The sequence below is a fragment of the Gekko japonicus genome, unplaced genomic scaffold (genome assembly GCF_001447785.1).
Source record: "Gekko japonicus isolate JY-2015 unplaced genomic scaffold, Gekko_japonicus_V1.1 scaffold9, whole genome shotgun sequence".
Lineage (NCBI taxonomy): Eukaryota > Metazoa > Chordata > Lepidosauria > Squamata > Gekkonidae > Gekko > Gekko japonicus.
The window spans coordinates 3,000,585-3,018,479 of NW_015168044.1; the positions used below are offsets into that span (position 1 = coordinate 3,000,585).

General features: G+C 44.8%; 1 protein-coding gene across 1 annotated transcript in view; it reads left to right on the forward strand.

Annotated features, from left to right (window-relative positions):
* The window catches only part of SLC39A14 (solute carrier family 39 (zinc transporter), member 14), a 26,652-nt gene extending 11,382 nt beyond the window's left edge, over positions 1–15,270 (forward strand). Inside the window, exons 4-9 of the mRNA XM_015414192.1 lie at positions 1,423–1,592; positions 3,161–3,283; positions 6,769–6,951; positions 12,132–12,339; positions 13,835–14,019; positions 14,821–15,270. Coding sequence (XP_015269678.1) covers positions 1,423–1,592; positions 3,161–3,283; positions 6,769–6,951; positions 12,132–12,339; positions 13,835–14,019; positions 14,821–14,967 — 1,016 coding nt within the window. The 3' untranslated portion in view covers positions 14,968–15,270. The remainder of the gene's footprint in view (positions 1–1,422; positions 1,593–3,160; positions 3,284–6,768; positions 6,952–12,131; positions 12,340–13,834; positions 14,020–14,820) is intronic.
* The last annotated feature ends 2,625 nt before the right edge of the window (positions 15,271–17,895 follow it).

Below are 17,895 nucleotides of genomic sequence, written 5' to 3' on the forward strand. Positions count from 1 at the left end.
GGAATGCTGCCTGATGACATTAGGTGGGGAGCAAATTTGTGGCTGGAGGTTGCAGAGGCTTTTATGGAAGGAGAAGGAAGCAACAAAAATGCAAACAATGTATTTGAGAGATTCTCTATGCTAGAATTGCAGATTTTTCTCCTGGTTTTTCTTTTAGCATCTGTGCAAATTTGTACAGACAAAGGGAAGAAGCTTCCTGTTGCCGTGATGGGCTTTGTCCAATATAATTATGAATTAATTTTGAGTTTAATTGCGGGTTTTGGGGCTGCTTTAAAATACAACCATGAATTCTGCTTTCCATTTTCAAAGTACTGTTCTGTATTTCTCCTCCATTGTCCTTTAAATTTGCAGGTGTGACATTTTGATTTTACACTTGTGATATACAGTCTTTGGGATTATAAATCCAGTGATTCCCCAAAACCTTCAAAATGGGAGGCTGAAATCAGATCTTAGTTTCACGTTGTTGTGAAAGTGCCAATTTTGAACCCAGAGTTGCTTTTGTGGCATCTTTCATGACCACAGCACCTGTCAGCTTCTTTCATTGAAAGAGGTCAGGATATCAATTTGATTAGTTGTGCTTCTTTGGCCTTCTTGCATCTTCCTTTCGGCACAGAAATTCATGCCTATCCAAGGCATCATTTAATGCAATCCTTTTTGTAGAACTCTTGGTAATTTCAGTTCCAAAATTGTAATTCTACTGTGGGAGCTGGTTTTTGTTTGAAAACAAGATTATTTTTTTTACCTTGGATTGGAAATAATTGTATACATTTGACCTCCATTGTCAACCTGCCTGCTTTGTAAGAACTAAAATGAGATTGTGCTACTTCATTTGCACTGATTGGGCAGCAGAAACTACATATCTGAGGCTACCCATGTACAAGGGGCAGAGGCATATAGCCAATCAATGGCTGTCCTGTCTGCCAGGCAGCAGAGAATGGAGGCTGAGTGTACGGGATGCTGGGAGTCAAACTGTAGCATTGCACATGGCACTGGAGCTCTGACACTCTTTCCTGTGATGCAAGAGTCCACTGGAGTCAGCACTAAATCTGAGAAAAAGCAATTCTTTTCTGAACGTGACTTGGGTACAAACATTCATGATGAACTATTACAAACATCTTAAAGAATATTTAAAAGGGGTGAGGTCCATGTAATGCAAATTACATCAGCTGTTAAAGCTACTTAATCACTGTTTTAATTTGGTGATGCCTTTGTCTGAGTTTCAGAGCCATAGCACACCAATTCACTTCCAGCATGCCTGATCAGTCCCAAATGGTTATACAATCACTAATGAGTATCCTATTTTTTCCCCTCCTTTCTGTCTCATGTGAATTCATTCCTTCATGTTCCTGTACTGATTCCCCCCCTCCCAAATTTCCTCCCATCTGTGGTTTAACTGGTTTGGGGTTGGAACTTGCACTGCAGTTTGGGGTTACGGTTTCCTCTGTGTGACCGTCATCTCCCTCTGCTCCTTGGTCGGAGCCAGTGTGGTGCCTTTCATGAAGAAGACCTTTTACAAGCGGCTGCTCCTGTACTTCATAGCTCTGGCGATTGGAACTCTCTACTCCAACGCCCTCTTCCAGCTAATTCCTGAGGTATGATCCAGGGGCCTTTAGGCCTTCCTTGTTCGGCTGTCTGTGTTTGTTTTGTGCTGTCTGTAGTTTGAAAAGAAAAGTCTGGTGAGGCCCTAATACAGTCACTGTCAGGGAGAGGAATGAGCAGCCTTTGATGGTGCCTTTTAAAATATCCGATGTGCAAAATAGCTTGGCCTAGATAGAACCCTAATAAATTGTATGATGCTGGGGTTGATAAGCTTATAGATGTCTCACAATCAGTTGTACAGTTCTTTCCTAAAGGCTTCTGCTAATTTGCTTTACAAGGAGAGCAGTGAATATTCAACCTCTCTTTTATCTGAGACTTGAATTCTGTACCTGAGAGCGGGTGCCAGTTAAGGCAAGGAAAAAGTTTCATGTGAGCAGTCCGTACTAAGGATGTAAATTTCATTTAATAAAGTAACCATTTAAACTGTAAAAATGTTTATCATTTAAGCATTAGGCTCGCAATATACTTATCCTGCATACATGTTTTTACTTATTACCAGTTCTGCTACTGATTTCTGTTAACATGCTCCTTTGTTGGTCTTCAGTACAGATGATTCACTGTAAGGCAGGTATCGGCAAATGCACATTAAACAGGCTCAAATAGTCCTGATATATATAGGTAACCCATTGCCAGTTTTCCAAGACTTGGAAAACATTAAGATTTACAGCAATCTATAAGTGAATCTTTATTTAAAACTTTTAATGTTTTACATCCTTAGTTAGATCTGATTGTGTGCCTTTAATGGCTGAGATCTGGTACATAAGGAGCATATAGAGTGTGCAGCCTTGTAAGCTAAAACCTCATTAGTTGGTGTTCCTGCTCCAGGTACTAGGTTCTGCTCAGGTGGCATATATATTAATTATCCATTTAATATTCACTCTCTCTGAATGTGATGTTACTGGAAAGGCAAGTGATTACTGGCAAGCTAGATTATTCTCTTGCACTGTTGTAGGCTTCTGTAGGGGCAGAGGGCAAACAGCAATACAATATTTGTGGTACAAAGTGAGTGGCCATCTGATTGTTCTGCAGTGTGCCTGTGGTGTAGATTTTGGCAGTGCTTGAGCCTGACCAGTTCTAGCTTATGCTTGTAGTGTTTTCCATTTGTAATGAAAGTGTCTGATGCAAAGCAGCTATCTCATCTAGAGCAGAGCCTGTTGTTCTCATTGTATTAATATAAAGAGTGTAGCACATGATACCAACATGAACTAGTGAGTGGGGAGAGCTGGAATAACATTTGCAGATACCTTAACAGGGATACTAAGTGAGGGGGCTGGCCAAATGATTTCTTGCTTTAGAGAGCAAGTAGAGCGATACCTTTCTAGTGCACTGAAGTATGTAGTTTCATATAGTGGGCAATTTGAATTCAAGGGACTTGCTGCTCACCACCATGAGAGGGAATCCTTTTGTATGTTGGGTGACAACCTTTGCAAAAATGTTATGCTCCCTTTCAGGCCTTCCCTTAGTAAAGATGAGAAAAGAGAGCTAAACTGGGGAGGGAAGTAAAGTGGAACCTATACATGCAATATTCTATACCTGCCTCTTTCTGCTCTTCCTCCTATAGGCCTTCGGATTCAATCCTCAGGAAGACTATTATGTCTCCAAATCTGCAGTGGTCTTTGGAGGTTTTTATCTGTTCTTTTTCACAGAGAAAGTACTGAAGATGCTTCTGAAAACGAAAGATCAGGTGAGGTGGGACAGGTTATGAGGGGAGTGGACTATTATCCCTGGCCTGACATGTTGGACTCACTTGCTGATGACTATTTATGGTGCAGATCTCCAGTTCAATACAAATGTTTGTATGTTTGGGTAGCATCAAAAAGAAATAAGAAAAGCTAAGTGGTTTTTTGAGGAGCGAGAGGTAAAGCAAGTAACATTCTGTTTTCTCTTCATAACATAGTAGAAACAGGAATCCAATCAGGGAATCAGTGTAAGAAGGTGGCTTAAAAAGGTAAAGGTTCCCTTGCTCAAAAGCCAGTCAAATCCGACTGTAGGGTTGCGGTGCTCAACTCCGTTTCAAAGCCGAAGAGCCAGCACTGTCCGAAGACATTTCCATGGTCATGTGGCCGGCATGACTAAACACCAAGGCGCACGGAACGATGTTACCTTCCCACCGAAGTGGTACCTATTTATCTACTTGCAATTTCTTGCTTTCGAACTGCTAGGTTTGCAGGAGCTGGAACTAGAGATGGGAGCTCACTCCATCATGCGGCACCAGGGTCTCAAACTGCTGAACTACTGACCTTCCACAGCCTGCAGTTCAGAAGGTGGCTTACAAAATGCTTAAATATGCTAAACACTTTGCACATTGATGACTGTGGTCAGATGTTGCAAATGTGCCGTGAACAAGCTTGAACTCTTGGTACTTGTATACTTCCTACTTTAGGGAAATCTTCAGTCTCAGCAATGTGTGTGTGGGGAGATGGGGGGCAGCAGAGAGGAAATAAGCTCAAGGATTTCAGATATTGACAAACAAACTATGGTTTGTTGATAATTATTATTTATTTTATTTAGGTAATTCATATCCCATCTTTCTGCCCTTACAAGGGCCAACAAGGTGGCTAACAATTTAAAACATATTTGATTGTATCACATTTTAAAACCATTAAAATCAACCTCCACAATGCATATCATTAAACAATTAAAAACAGGATTAGAATACATAAAAGGAGCAATTAAAACATTAGTTATGAAGGAAGATCATTGAGGGACTGATAAACAAAAGTGGAAGATGGCAATAGAAGGGGACAGAGGATTCTCCCTGGGGAGAGAGTTCCAGAGCTTTCGTGACATGACTCGGAAGGCTCTCTCCCAGGTTGCCACCTGCCTAGTCTCAGAAGGCGGGGGCACTCGAAGCAGGGCGTCTAAAGATGACCATTGTAGTAGAGAGAGTTTGTAAGAAAGCAGGCAGTTTGTCAGGTATGTTGGTCCCAAGCTGTATAGGGCTTTAAAGGACAAGACCAAGATCTTGAATTGTGCATGGAAGCGAATTGGGAGCCAGTGTAGATTGGCTAAGATTATACTGATAGGTCTCTACAACCCTGTCAGCACCCTGGCTGTAGCATTCTGTATCAACTGAAGCTCCTGAACACTTCTGAAGGGCAGCCCCACGTAGAGTGCATTGCAGTGATATAACCAGGGCATGCACCACAGTGGCCAGATCTTTCTGCCCAGGACAGGCTGCAGCTGCCTAACAAGGCAAAATTGGTAAAAGGCACTCCTGGCCACAGCTGCCACCTACTTATCCAGCAGTAGGCCTAGATCTGTGAGCACCCCCTAATGGCAAACCTTTTTCTTCAAGGGGAGTGCAGTCCCATCCAGAATGGGTGACATCTTAAATCCTTGGTCAGACCTTCCACCTGCCAGGAGCACTTCCATCTTGTTGAGATTAAGCTTCAGCTTCTTAGCCTGCATCCACTCCAAAACTGTATACAGGCACCAGTTCAAGGTTTTTACAGCCTCCCTGGGATCACTTGGAAGCACAAGATAGAGCAAATGTCTTGATTTATGAGCCTTGTGGCAACGCTGCATATTGCAAGGATTTTAGGATGTGTACTTGAAGGGTACTATCAGTAGTGATGGGGAACCTTATCTGCCATTACTGATCCTCTAGTTGAAGAACCTTGCAATTGGCTTTCAGGGAGCCCTCAGGATTCAGTGAAATACAGTTGATAAAAAAATACTAGTCTAGGAAGAGCACTTGAATGAATCTTTTTTGGATATAAGAATACAACCATCATGCACTGAAGTGCCCATGCCAAAGGTGTTGGAGAAAATGTAGATATTTAGTAAGTCACCAAGACAAGATAGCATTCATCCAGGAGCTTGTAAAAAACTAAAAATATGACATTGCCATTCTAAAGGCAGCCTTTGTAATATCAGTGTTTTAAAGAAACCCTTCTGAAAACTGGTGAATAAGCCTGCCTTAATCATCCATCAAGTTAATAGAAATTAGAATTTAAAACAGAACAATTGAGCAAATGCTTTAAGGGACTATCTGATCCCTGGCTACTTTATTCCCTCCTTCACATGTGGCATTTTCCTACTGCTGACTTCCTTCCCCTCTGTATAAAGCTGTACTCTTATAGGCGGTTTGAATGCTAAAAGCGGGTTGGATAGATTCATGGAGGATAGTTCCATCAATGACTACTACCCATGGTGACTGAAGGGGACTCCAAACCTCTGAGTACCAGGAGTTAACATCAGGGGAAAGCTTTGTCCGCTATACCCTGTTTGTTGGCCCTGCAAAATGGCTAGTTAGCCACTGTGTGAAACAAGATTCTGGACTAGATGGACCACTGGTCTGATCCAGCAGAACTCTGCTTAAGTATTATGTACATGAATGACTTTGAGTAGACTACAGACTGGATTGGATCGTTATTCTGAACTGTTTGATTCATCTGACTTTATCTTATTTCAAATGTGTGTAGCTGGTAACAGTCAAGTCAAAACAAATGTAAAACTGCCAGTTAAAGCAGCTGAACAAACCACAGTAACACATACTGTATGGAACAGTCAACATTCATTTTTACAGAAACAAATCATACCTCATAAACAGAATTGTGAGTTTCATTATGCACACAGATAAGAATTTGCTTCAGTGATTCAGCAATAATTGAGTCAGCTTATGGAGCCTGCCAGTATGCCCTTTAAAACCTAAGCAGTCATAGCACCAAAAGGAATATCTGTTGTGGGTCACAGTGTAGGCATAGATTTTTCCCCCTTACGATCGGAAAACGAACGAGCAACCCAAGGCTGCGGTCACACACACTAAATAATCCACTTTCAATCCACTTTCACTGCACTTTCCAACTGGATTTTTTCACTTCACACAGTAAAATCCAGTTGGAAAGTGCACTGAAAGTGGATTGAAAGTGGATAGTGTGTATGACCGCAGCCCAAGTTTCTGTATTGGGATCTAATCTTATTAATGAGTAGGAAATAGTTATGAACAATGACGGCCAAACTTGCAGATAGCACCAAAACACTTATGGGGGTTTCTTTGACTAAAGAATTAGAAAAGAATTTTGTTTGGTGTCACAAACAAGCAGCAGATGACACTCATTATAGGCAACTATAAGGATTTACACTGAAAGCTACAAACCTAATGGTGATTGCATAGTATGGGTTCAGCTATTTTTTTTGGTTAAAGCTGTCTTATATGATCTCCAGCATCATCATGGTCACAGCCACTACAGCCCTGAGACACTTCCTTCCAAGAAGGACCAGGAAGAGGGAGTCACTGAGAAACTTCAGAATGGGGACTTGGATCACATGATCCCTCATAGGAATAGTGATCTGGAATGCAAGAATCCATCTGTAGATAAGGATATTGTTGGTTCCTTGTCTGTTCAGGTCAGTGGATATCTAAACTATTATTGTATGTTGCTTCATTCTCAGCTGGAGGGGAATTGGCTTATTTTAAAAAAAAGTGGACTGAGATGGATATTGGTCCAAGGGAGTGCTTTGTAGTCCAGCTTGATTGGGTCCAGTGTTCCAGAATGTGTTCTGTTAGGTAAGGGTTTCGGGATCCTGTCATGGTGTACATTATGTGTTTGGCATGGTGCAGACATCTTTCCTGATTATCCTCACTGTGGTTTGATGATCAAAGGGGAGCTTCAGGTTCTCTTCTTCTTGAAGTTCACCTCCCTTACAGTCATTTGCTTTAACCATAGCTAACACTAATCAATTGTCAACCATGCATCTTTAAGAGAGGGAATGGTCCCAAGTGACTTAAGAGAGGCAGTCAGGAGACCACTTGTAAAGTCCTTTACCTCTTGTAAAGTCTCCTTTTCTGAATATACTATTGGCTGGTTGCAGATAAACTCTCGAGGTAAGGATCATGATCGGGTATTGAGTGACCATGAGTTTTGGCACAGAAACAGCCTTAGTTTCTTTCACAATATTGGGAGAGAGACGTTATGAATGATACCCTATTAATCAGCCCCGTAGCTTGGGATTTTTTTTTGTGAGGAGGCCTTGGAGGGGCCCGCCAGCTAATTAAATCAGGGGGGAGCTTCCCTCCCCCCCAGCAAGGGCAGCCCTTCCCTGTGGAGCATCTGGCTCCCTCCCTCCCTGAGGAGGCCCAGTGCCCCTTCCCACGTCGCCACACCAGGGGCAGCCTGACCTCCACCCTTGTTTCCCTCCCGGGGCTGGGAGAGGTGAGGCGTGTGGTGGTTAGGCTAGCCACAAAGGTGTGGCGTGTGGGTGCACTGATGCGCAGGAGCACAGCTGGGTCCTGCTTGCCTCCTTGCCTTGCCTGGGCTTATCTGCTGCTGGTGGGCTGGGCGGCAAGCATCTCTCAGCCCAGACTCACTGCCGCTGCTGCTTCTTGTGCCACTTCTGCTGCTTGTGCTGCTCTCATCCCCCCTGCCGACAGGCTGACTGGCAATCGGGGGGAGGGGAGCCAAGACTCAGGAAGGGAGGCCCATAAAAACCACTAGGGGGCCAGGCTCCATGGGCCCCGTGGTAGCTACGGGCCTGCTATTAATTCTTCTGGATCTGTCAGTGGTTAGTACTCCAATGGCATCCTTTGATGGAAAGAAATGAGCTTGCCGAAATTATCTTTGACACTGCCGGTGCATTTATTTTATTTATTTATTTAAAGCATTTTTACCCCGCCCTCCCCGCAAGCGGGCTCAGTGCGGCTTACAGGGGGCACGAGCTCAGCATAAAACCCAATAAAACAGTAAAATCATGATTATAACCGTAATAACAATAACAATAAATAACAATAAAGTGCTTCATTAGATAGATGGTCTTGAGTGGTTATCATTAGGTCAAGATGGTCTTGAGTGGATTATCTTCCAATCAGCCCCTTTGGGGTACCGCTGTCCAGTTGATCGTTCATACCAATCCCATGTTGTTAATGCCACATCGTATATGGCTGAGCTTCCCAGGGTGATCCCGAAATCAGATGGTATTAGCCGCCGTTGGTGGTGGTGGCAGCGGCGGCCCCTATATAAACGCCTGGTGGAAGAGCTCCGTCTTGCAGGCCCTGCGGAACTGCATAGTAAGATGACTGTAAAGCACTTTATATGCAGCTACGTTTGGGTTCTTGGAAACTTCAACTTTGTTTCTTAAGATCTTCAATGTGGTCTCTGTGCTTCACACCCATGGGATCTAATGCGCACGCGCTGGATTGATCGCTGCTGTAGCAAGCTCTTTTAACAGATTTTCGTGCCAAGTCGTCAGTCTCCAGACAGACAATGGAGACCACGTACGTCTTCTGGAGGTCAAAAACCTCCATACCAAAAACTGAGGTTTGGATCCGGGCAACAATCTTCCCGTACCAAACAGGTTAAACCCTCCGAGCAGAGTTTTTGACTTCCCTGTCACCGAGTCAGTTCAAACCCGTCTATCACCCTTCCTTCATACTTGGCGTCACATCACCTCGGACAAATGGGTGCTGTCAATCTTGGCCCGAGGCTACCGTATCCAATTCCACCAGAACCCCATTACTCCGGTTGTCCTCTCCACACCCCCTTCCCCACCTCTCCTGGAAGAGGTGTCCATCCTTCTGCAGAAGGGAGCCATCAAACAGGTACCACCACACCTCCACGGGACGGGGTTTTATTCCCGATACTTCACAGTCCCAAAGAGAGATGGAGGTGTTTGACCCATTTTAGATTTAAGGGCACTGAACTGTTTTGTAACCTACCATCGCTTCTGCATGGTGTCCTTACAGCAGATTATGCCACTCCTGCGGAAACATGTCTGGATGGCAACCCTCGACCTCCAAGACGCATACTTCCACCTCACCATCCACCCCTCCCACCGCCAATACCTATGCTTCACGATTGGTCAACAGCATTACCAGTATACAGCTCTGCCATTCGGCCTGTCCAGCACCCCAAGAGTCTTCACAAATACTATGATTGTGGTTGTGGCTTTCCTTCGTCTCTTGGGTATCTCCATCTACCCCTATATCGACGATTGGCTTTTGGTAGCGCCTTCCCAGAACGCCCTGGTCTTAAACATCACCGAGATACTGGCACTACTAAAGGATTCGGGCCTACAAGTCAATCGAGAAAAGTCTCAGTTGAGTCCAGTCCAAAGAATAAAGTACATCGGCGCTAAACTAGACTCCATGACATGCATGGCTTACCTGCCTCAAGACAGAGCGGCAGACATCATTTCCTTAGCCACCATCGTCCGTACCCACCCTTCTGTCACTGCCTTCCAAATTCAAAGGCTAATTGGCCTTATGGCTGCAACTACGTCGGCTCTCGTCTTTGCCAAACTGAAAATGCCTCGTTTACAACTGTGGTTCATCCGGAATTACAGCGCTCACACTGTCGTCCTCTCCCCCCCCCCAACATACGAGACTCGTTACTTTGGTGGACTGTCCCTTCCAATATCTTCCAGAGAGCACCCTTCCACCCTCCGTCACCCCAAATCACCCTGACCACGGATGCTTCCCTGTCGGGATGGGGTGCACACATGATGGGTCTGTGTGTTGGGGACAAATGGGACGCGCAGAAGAGGAAGTGACACATAAACTTCCTAGAACTGCTGGCAATACAACATGCTGTCATCAGCTTCCTACCTTTAATCAAGGGAAAATGTGACACGGTCCTCACAGACAACACCACGGCGCTCTCTTATGTCAGCAAGCAAGGAGGCACTGTTTCCCTACGCCTCTGTGACCTTGCCATCCAATTATGGAACTTCTGCATTGCCAACAACAGTTTCCTTTGTAGCCACACACATCCCCGGACACATAAACGTGCAGGCAGACCATCTAAGTCGAGGAGGACTCAGCCTTCACGAGTGGGGGATGAACCCAACATACCTCCTCCCAGTCTTCCACAGGTGGGGAGCTCCCCAAGTCGAAGTCTTTGCCACCAACGCCAACAAAAGGTGTCCTCTGTTCTGCAGCCAGGGAGGCAAGGATCCACAATCTCTGGGAGATGGTCTCCTTTACCCTTGGTCCACAGGACTTCTGTACCTCTTTCCTCCCTTACCTCTGCTTCTGAGAGTGGTCCGCAAAATACTCAGAGAATATTACTAGGCATCCTGGAGTGCATTTCTCTGATTATACGCTACTTTACTGGCACCCCTAAAAGTATTTGACTCATGCAACCATTCAACCCTATTAGAAATCACTATTTCACATTAGTTTCACTAGTAGAGATTATCAGTTTGTGCCCCCCTCCCCTGAATTTCTCATAGATCTGGCCACATTAAGACCTCACTGACCTCTTTCCTTAGCCTCAAAGTGAATCGTTCAAGTTTTTCCCACTCTCACTGGCAGCAGCCCTGCTTTTTAACATGACCTGTTAAGTATTATTCTTCAGTATTGCCTTCTCAGTCGATGGATCACATGGCTAAAGATCCATCTGTTTTCTAAGGCTGCAGATATATTCCTTCCTCACACCTAGCCCTCCACAGCCCAATATGAGATTCATTCAGCCATTACTAGGAAACAATGCAACCGTGTAGGAATGTCTGCATACGTGCTTATATCCTGTAGACAAGTCACACTCAACTGTATTTCCTTCAGTTTTAATGCATAATTTAAGGAATACATACCTAGCTCATGAGGAAATTCTTCACAAAAAATGGCCACCGAGGTGCTGATCCCTTGAATGACTGACACAGTGAAGGAGGCACCAATGGCCAAGCCATCAATGAAGTTGTGAAGGCCATCACTCAGGGTGATCATCCAGGCTAGGGTGCCAATGTCAGAGTAACGGACGCCCTTCAGCCAATAACATGAGCTCTGAGAAGCCTGAAGGTCCTGGAAAGGGCATATTAAAAGTCAACATATAGACAGGAGCTAAGTAATTGAGAGTAGAGCTTCCCAGAATCCCGCATATCTTAAATATGAGCCAACTGGCTCATATGAATGCTGCATCTGGAAAAACTGTGAACATGGTCATTTAGGCTGTCATCCAATGAAAGAAACTTTAGACAATTAATTGCACAAATCTTAATAGATTAAATCTGCATATGTCTGCATATGAAAGAGCTAAACAGGTTACTTACCTGTAACTGGTGATCTTCGAGTGGTCATCTGTGCATTCACACCACCCGCCCTCCTTCCCCACTGCTGTCAGCTTCTACATTTTCAATAGGGGTTGATTTGCGGGAGTTTGAAGGAACTGGCGGGATGTCCGCCCCCACCCCTCTGGGCATGCGCGGTGGGGTTCCTGCGCATGCCCGAGGTCTGGGCACGAAAATCCGTTAAAAGAGCTTGCTACAGCACCGATCGATCCAGCACGTGCGCACTAGATCCCATGAGTGTGAATGCACAGATGACCACTCGAAGATCACCAGTTACAGGTAAGTAACCTGTTTAGCTCTTTCATATGCAGACATATGCAGATTTAATCTATTAAGATTTGTGCAATTAATTGTCTAAAGTTTCTTTCATTGGATGACAGCCTAAATGACCATGTTCACAGTTTTTCCAGATGCAGCATTCATATGAGCCAGTTGGCTCATATTTAAGATATGCGGGATTCTGGGAAGCTCTACTCTCAATTACTTAGCTCCTGTCTATATGTTGACTTTTAATATGCCCTTTCCAGGACCTTCAGGCTTCTCAGAGCTCATGTTATTGGCTGAAGGGCGTCCGTTACTCTGACATTGGCACCCTAGCCTGGATGATCACCCTGAGTGATGGCCTTCACAACTTCATTGATGGCTTGGCCATTGGTGCCTCCTTCACTGTGTCAGTCATTCAAGGGATCAGCACCTCGGTGGCCATTTTTTGTGAAGAATTTCCTCATGAGCTAGGTATGTATTCCTTAAATTATGCATTAAAACTGAAGGAAATACAGTTGAGTGTGACTTGTCTACAGGATATAAGCACGTATGCAGACATTCCTACACGGTTGCATTGTTTCCTAGTAATGGCTGAATGAATCTCATATTGGGCTGTGGAGGGCTAGGTGTGAGGAAGGAATATATCTGCAGCCTTAGAAAACAGATGGATCTTTAGCCATGTGATCCATCGACTGAGAAGGCAATACTGAAGAATAATACTTAACAGGTCATGTTAAAAAGCAGGGCTGCTGCCAGTGAGAGTGGGAAAAACTTGAACGATTCACTTTGAGGCTAAGGAAAGAGGTCAGTGAGGTCTTAATGTGGCCAGATCTATGAGAAATTCAGGGGAGGGGGGCACAAACTGATAATCTCTACTAGTGAAACTAATGTGAAATAGTGATTTCTAATAGGGTTGAATGGTTGCATGAGTCAAATACTTTTAGGGGTGCCAGTAAAGTAGCGTATAATCAGAGAAATGCACTCCAGGATGCCTAGTAATATCAGAGGATGGGGGGGGCGGCAGTATGTGCAGTTCCCAGATCATGGTGGTAAAGTATAGTGAGACAACTGTGACTATACTGTGGAATGTCAGGTTCTTAATCCCACCTCTGTGAGGCAACTGATAAAATAAGCAGATTTAACACTTCTCTGTCAGCCTAGGTAACTTCTGCTATTGTTAAAAGCTATGTCTGAGAAGATGATGAATTTGTCTCTCTTTAAGGGCAAGCGAGCTTACAGTGGTGGCTTAAAAGGGAGTCAAACAGTTGCCCCGATTTTGAGATTTGTCAGAATAATTAGCAACACTTAATTGGCCTAGCAGATGCTGTGTCTCAGGGTGAAGAAATACCTATAACACGTCTCCCCAGGAGCAGATTTTTCTGCAGGGAGTGGCCTCTGCTTCTCTCTGTCCTTGCTTTTGTTTTTATTTTTGCATTGACAGATACCCCCTCCCCAGCTCCAGCTCAGTTTGGCTGATGATTGGCATTGTGGCAGGCCCAGTAAATCAGCTCTCAGCAGAGCTAGGTTCTCCTGAGCTTAGTTCAGTTTTGAAGTTTCTATGTATTTTCAAGGGGGTGTAGAGGGAAATGCAAGACTCCTTGCAAGTTCATCACTCAAATTATGTATCTAAGAGTGAAAACTGACTGGAGTTCTATTTCCAGGTCTGCTTGCTAGCTACCAAGTTACTTGGGACCACCTTTTTATTCCTCTGTGCTTGTTGTATGTATATGAAATGGGTTGATGAAACTCTTGTGGATTTTGAGGTGTATAGATTATATTTTAAATTGTCAACAGTCATCATTCAAGGTTTATTGATTACCCAAAGATTTGGTGATGTCAAACACACACACACCCCCGGCAGAAGTATATTAACAATATAAATGCTATACTTGGGGTGGAGATTTCTTTAAAGTTTCATCCTACTGACACAGCTCTTGCTAACTTTTGTTTATCCTGACCCCTGCAGGTGACTTTGTCATTCTGCTGAATGCTGGGATGACAATCCAGCAAGCACTCTTCTTCAACTTCATATCGGCTTGCTGCTGCTATATTGGGCTAGCCTTTGGGATAGTGGCTGGCAGCCACTTCTCAGCCAACTGGATCTTTGCTCTAGCTGGTGGGATGTTTCTCTATATTGCACTGGCTGATATGGTAAGTGGCAGGCAGACCTGGATGATTGCTAGCTATTTGTCATGTTCCTTTGCAGCTACATCAGTGGTTTGCTGTAGTTTGGGCTCTGATGGGTTCATTCTTCCAGGCCATTTCCAGAAATGAAAGGAGTTTGTTTGCTGCTTTTCATGCCTGAGCATTTCCATTGTGGGAATTAAAAACAGGAATGCCATTTATTTGACAAACCATAATAAGTCATCCCTTGCTGTTCTGGGCATCTGTATGCTGCACTCTTGTGTGGAGCTTCATATGAGAGCGCATCTCTGTGAGTTACTGATATTTGCTTCCACCCTGCTGCTGCCATTACTCACTGTGGGGTTTTTTGCCCTTCCTCCTATGTTGTTACACTTCTGCTTTAAAAAATATATATATTTGTAGGTATTTCCCTAATGGGTAGCATGCCCCTGTAAGAGCTTACTCTTGTTTGCTGCTGCTGTGTATTAAGTGACCTCTCTGCAGGTCTACTTGTAATTCTATAAAGCATGCTGACAAGTGGTGTCTTGCTTCGAGACAATTAGCTAGATTGGGGTCATATTGTCCTTGTCAAACAGAACACTACTCTGCATTCCTTTGCATTTCTGAAGTCATGACTGTGTCCCATGGAAAGCGGTAAAACCAGCAAGTCGCAGTCTGGCCTTTAAGGCTTGTGCATGTGGTCTGTATGAGATCAGTTCCTAAATATCTGACAGGAAATGTTGTATAGGATCTGCAGTTATTAACATGTTGGAAAAGCATGTTGTCACCACAGAAAAAAATGTATAATTTTTTCCCTTGTCCAATAAGTTCCCAGAGATGAATGAAGTCAGCCAAGAAGATGAAAGGAACGGCAGTGCTTTGATTGCCTTTGCCATCCAGAATGCCGGACTGCTGACAGGATTCACTATCATGTTGCTGCTCACCATGTACTCCGGACAGATCCAGATTGGATAAAGAAATACCCAGTTGCTTGGGAAGATATTTCTCCCTGCAGGTATAGGGACTGTGTAAAATTGCAATACCAAGGATGACTGAAGAGGGCCCTGTTGTGAAGCCTGTTTCATAGACTTCTTATTGACTGACCTGCAGTGATGGATGAAATTCCTTGCTATGGGATTAAGTGACCTAAGGACCATTTCCTAGTGTAGAAGCCCCTTCTTTCTTTCTCTTTCACCACCCTCCACGTGCTTTTTTAAGGGCCCCATCCACAGGAGTTAAAATTCTTGCATCCTTTTGGGCTGACAGTGGATGGCAGTGAGCAAAACCCTTTCTGCTCCAGCAGGTTTGCCAGTTGGTCTGGAAGCCAGAGAGCTCATCTCCCTCTTCCTGTCCCCCCATCTGTTCACAGGCAAAGAAAATTGCTGAATTGTTTACAGCTCTATTTAAATATCTGTTTATTAAACTGGTTAAAATGTTTCCTGATTGAACAGGTTTACTGGGCAGGTTTAATACAGAAAGCCCGCTTAAGAGACATTTCCTTCTGAAAGGAAGAACAGTGGAATGCCTCTTCTGCAGTGGCGTTTGCCATAACACGTGGGGGCATAATCTCCCCAATATTTCCTTTAAAATTAAAGTTTCTTCATACAGACTTGAATAAATTTAATTTGCTGAACAATTAATCAAACCTAAAATTTATTTTGTTGGATGATGGCACTAGCTTATAAACCCTTCAAGTCCAAAAAAGAAACAAATGACTGTCCTACATGACAAGTTTCTGGGTCCTTCCCACCCCCACCTTCACTCCCAAGTTACAAGTTTTGTTTGGGAATAGGTTTAATCTTCGTCGTGGTTTCTGTGCTTCACACTCATGGGATCTAGTGCGCACACACTGGATCGATCGGTGCTGTAGCAAGCTCTTTTAATGGATTTTCGGACCCAGACCTCGGGCATGCGCAGGAACCCCACCGCGCATGACCATAGGGGTGGGCACGGACATCCCGCCAGTTCCTTTCTTACCGCCGCGTTGGAAATACCTTTTCCTTCATCGGTCTGATCGGTTCGTGTGTTTTTGGCTTTTTGCCTCACGGCTCCTGGGATTTTTTCCTCAGTTTATTTCTTTTCTTCGTTGTTCTTTCAAAAAACTTTAAAAAAAAACCCTTTTATTTTCTGCTGAGGGGGAGGTTGCTGCTTTACCTCAGTCGGGCCTTCGGGCTAACCCCCCCACCCTTCTTTCTTCTTCATTTTGGTTTTTATGGAGAAGAAGTGGGGCTTTTTTAATAGGTGCAGGGGTTGCAGTAGTAAACTTGCTCCTCCTGACCGTCATACCCTTTGCATATTTTGTCTCGAAGAGTCTCATCGACCCGAATCTTGTCGCCACTGCACTCGCTTTTCAAACCAGACCCGGAAAAACCGAGCTGCCCGCCTTAAAGGGACCCTGCTAGAATCGGCTCTACATCCTTCCTCAGCGATGGACACTGAGAAACCATCGACCTCAACGGCTCCAGCATCGAGGCCTGCCTCCGATATCGGCCATCCGATACTGAAGCCTCCGGCATCGAAGGCACAATCCTCCGCTTCCACGCTGGTGAAAAAGAAATCCAAGGCAAGTAAGGAGCAAAAGTCCATAAAGAAGGGCTCTTCCAAACCCCTTAAGGTGGCAAAGAAGGGGAAAGTAGCGGTGGCTGCACTGGGTGATGCCCCTAAAGTGCCTCCCGCTCCAACGACTGTATCGATACCGGAGGCCCAAGTCCCTCCACCGATACCGACCATCCATGTCTTGGACTCCCCTGTTCACCAAATGGAGCGTCCTTACTCCAACATTGAAACGGTAGAGCTCCTAAGTCATCAAATGGATGTAGAGCCTTCTCCGTCTCCTTCCCCATCGTCGACATCGACAGTATCGGAAGCTCCCGACATCGATCTAAGTCTGCACAGTCAATCTGTCGATATCGAAAACCGAGATTATACGGGCTCCTCTCATAGACATGCTGCCGCTTTGTCTCTGAGACGTCCACAGTCCAGAAGTCGATCACCGTGAGTCTTACCCCCGCCACCACCTCTGTCTTGGGATCAACGACAGATGAGGTATCTGTATGGGGCTTATCCACCATCCTTGCCATGGCTGACTCTGGCGAGCTATTCTGACTGGGATTGATATTCATCCCACCCTGCTCATAGATCGAGATCGGCCCACAGGTCAAGACCTTCAGCATCTCTCTCTCATCCTCCTGCAAACGATCCTGCCCAGCATAATTTGGATTACAGTCGTCCTCCCAACCCTCAGGTCATTCAAACCCCAGTCGTTTCCACCCCTGTTGTTCCACCAAGACCTTTAACTGGTCAACAGGACACTCCTGTCCAAATGCCACACCAGGAGTCCTCTGATTCAATGGAAGACAATTCCGATACCGAAGCACCTGAGGCTCACACCTCCCCTGATCATAAGTCTCCTAATCAGGCTGTCGCCGATGATTTGCTCATCTCCCCATCCGACAATCTCACATCATACACAGATCTTGTAAAGAGAATGGCCCATTCCCTAGGCCTCTCTGTCGTTCAGCAACATCTGCAAGTGACGGATTCGGTCTTTGACATCGTCCAGCTTGATACATCTTCCACTCTGGCATTACCCATGTCCACTGTCCTTTTGCAAGCTACAAAGGCACCATGGGAGAAACCTTCATCAGCCCCAGTGTCGACAAGACGACTGGACCATATGTACAGAGTCCAAGAGACAGGGGCCGAATTCCTATTCTCCCATCCTCAACCAAACTCTATGGTTGTAACATCCTCCTCAAAATCTAAACGAACACACTCTGCACCTTCAGACAGAGAAAGTAAAAAATTGGACGCCTTCAGCAGACGCTTCTATTCCACCAGAGCGTTGGGTGTCAAAACCACTAACTATCTGGCCTGCATGAGCAGGTATCAATATACTCTCTG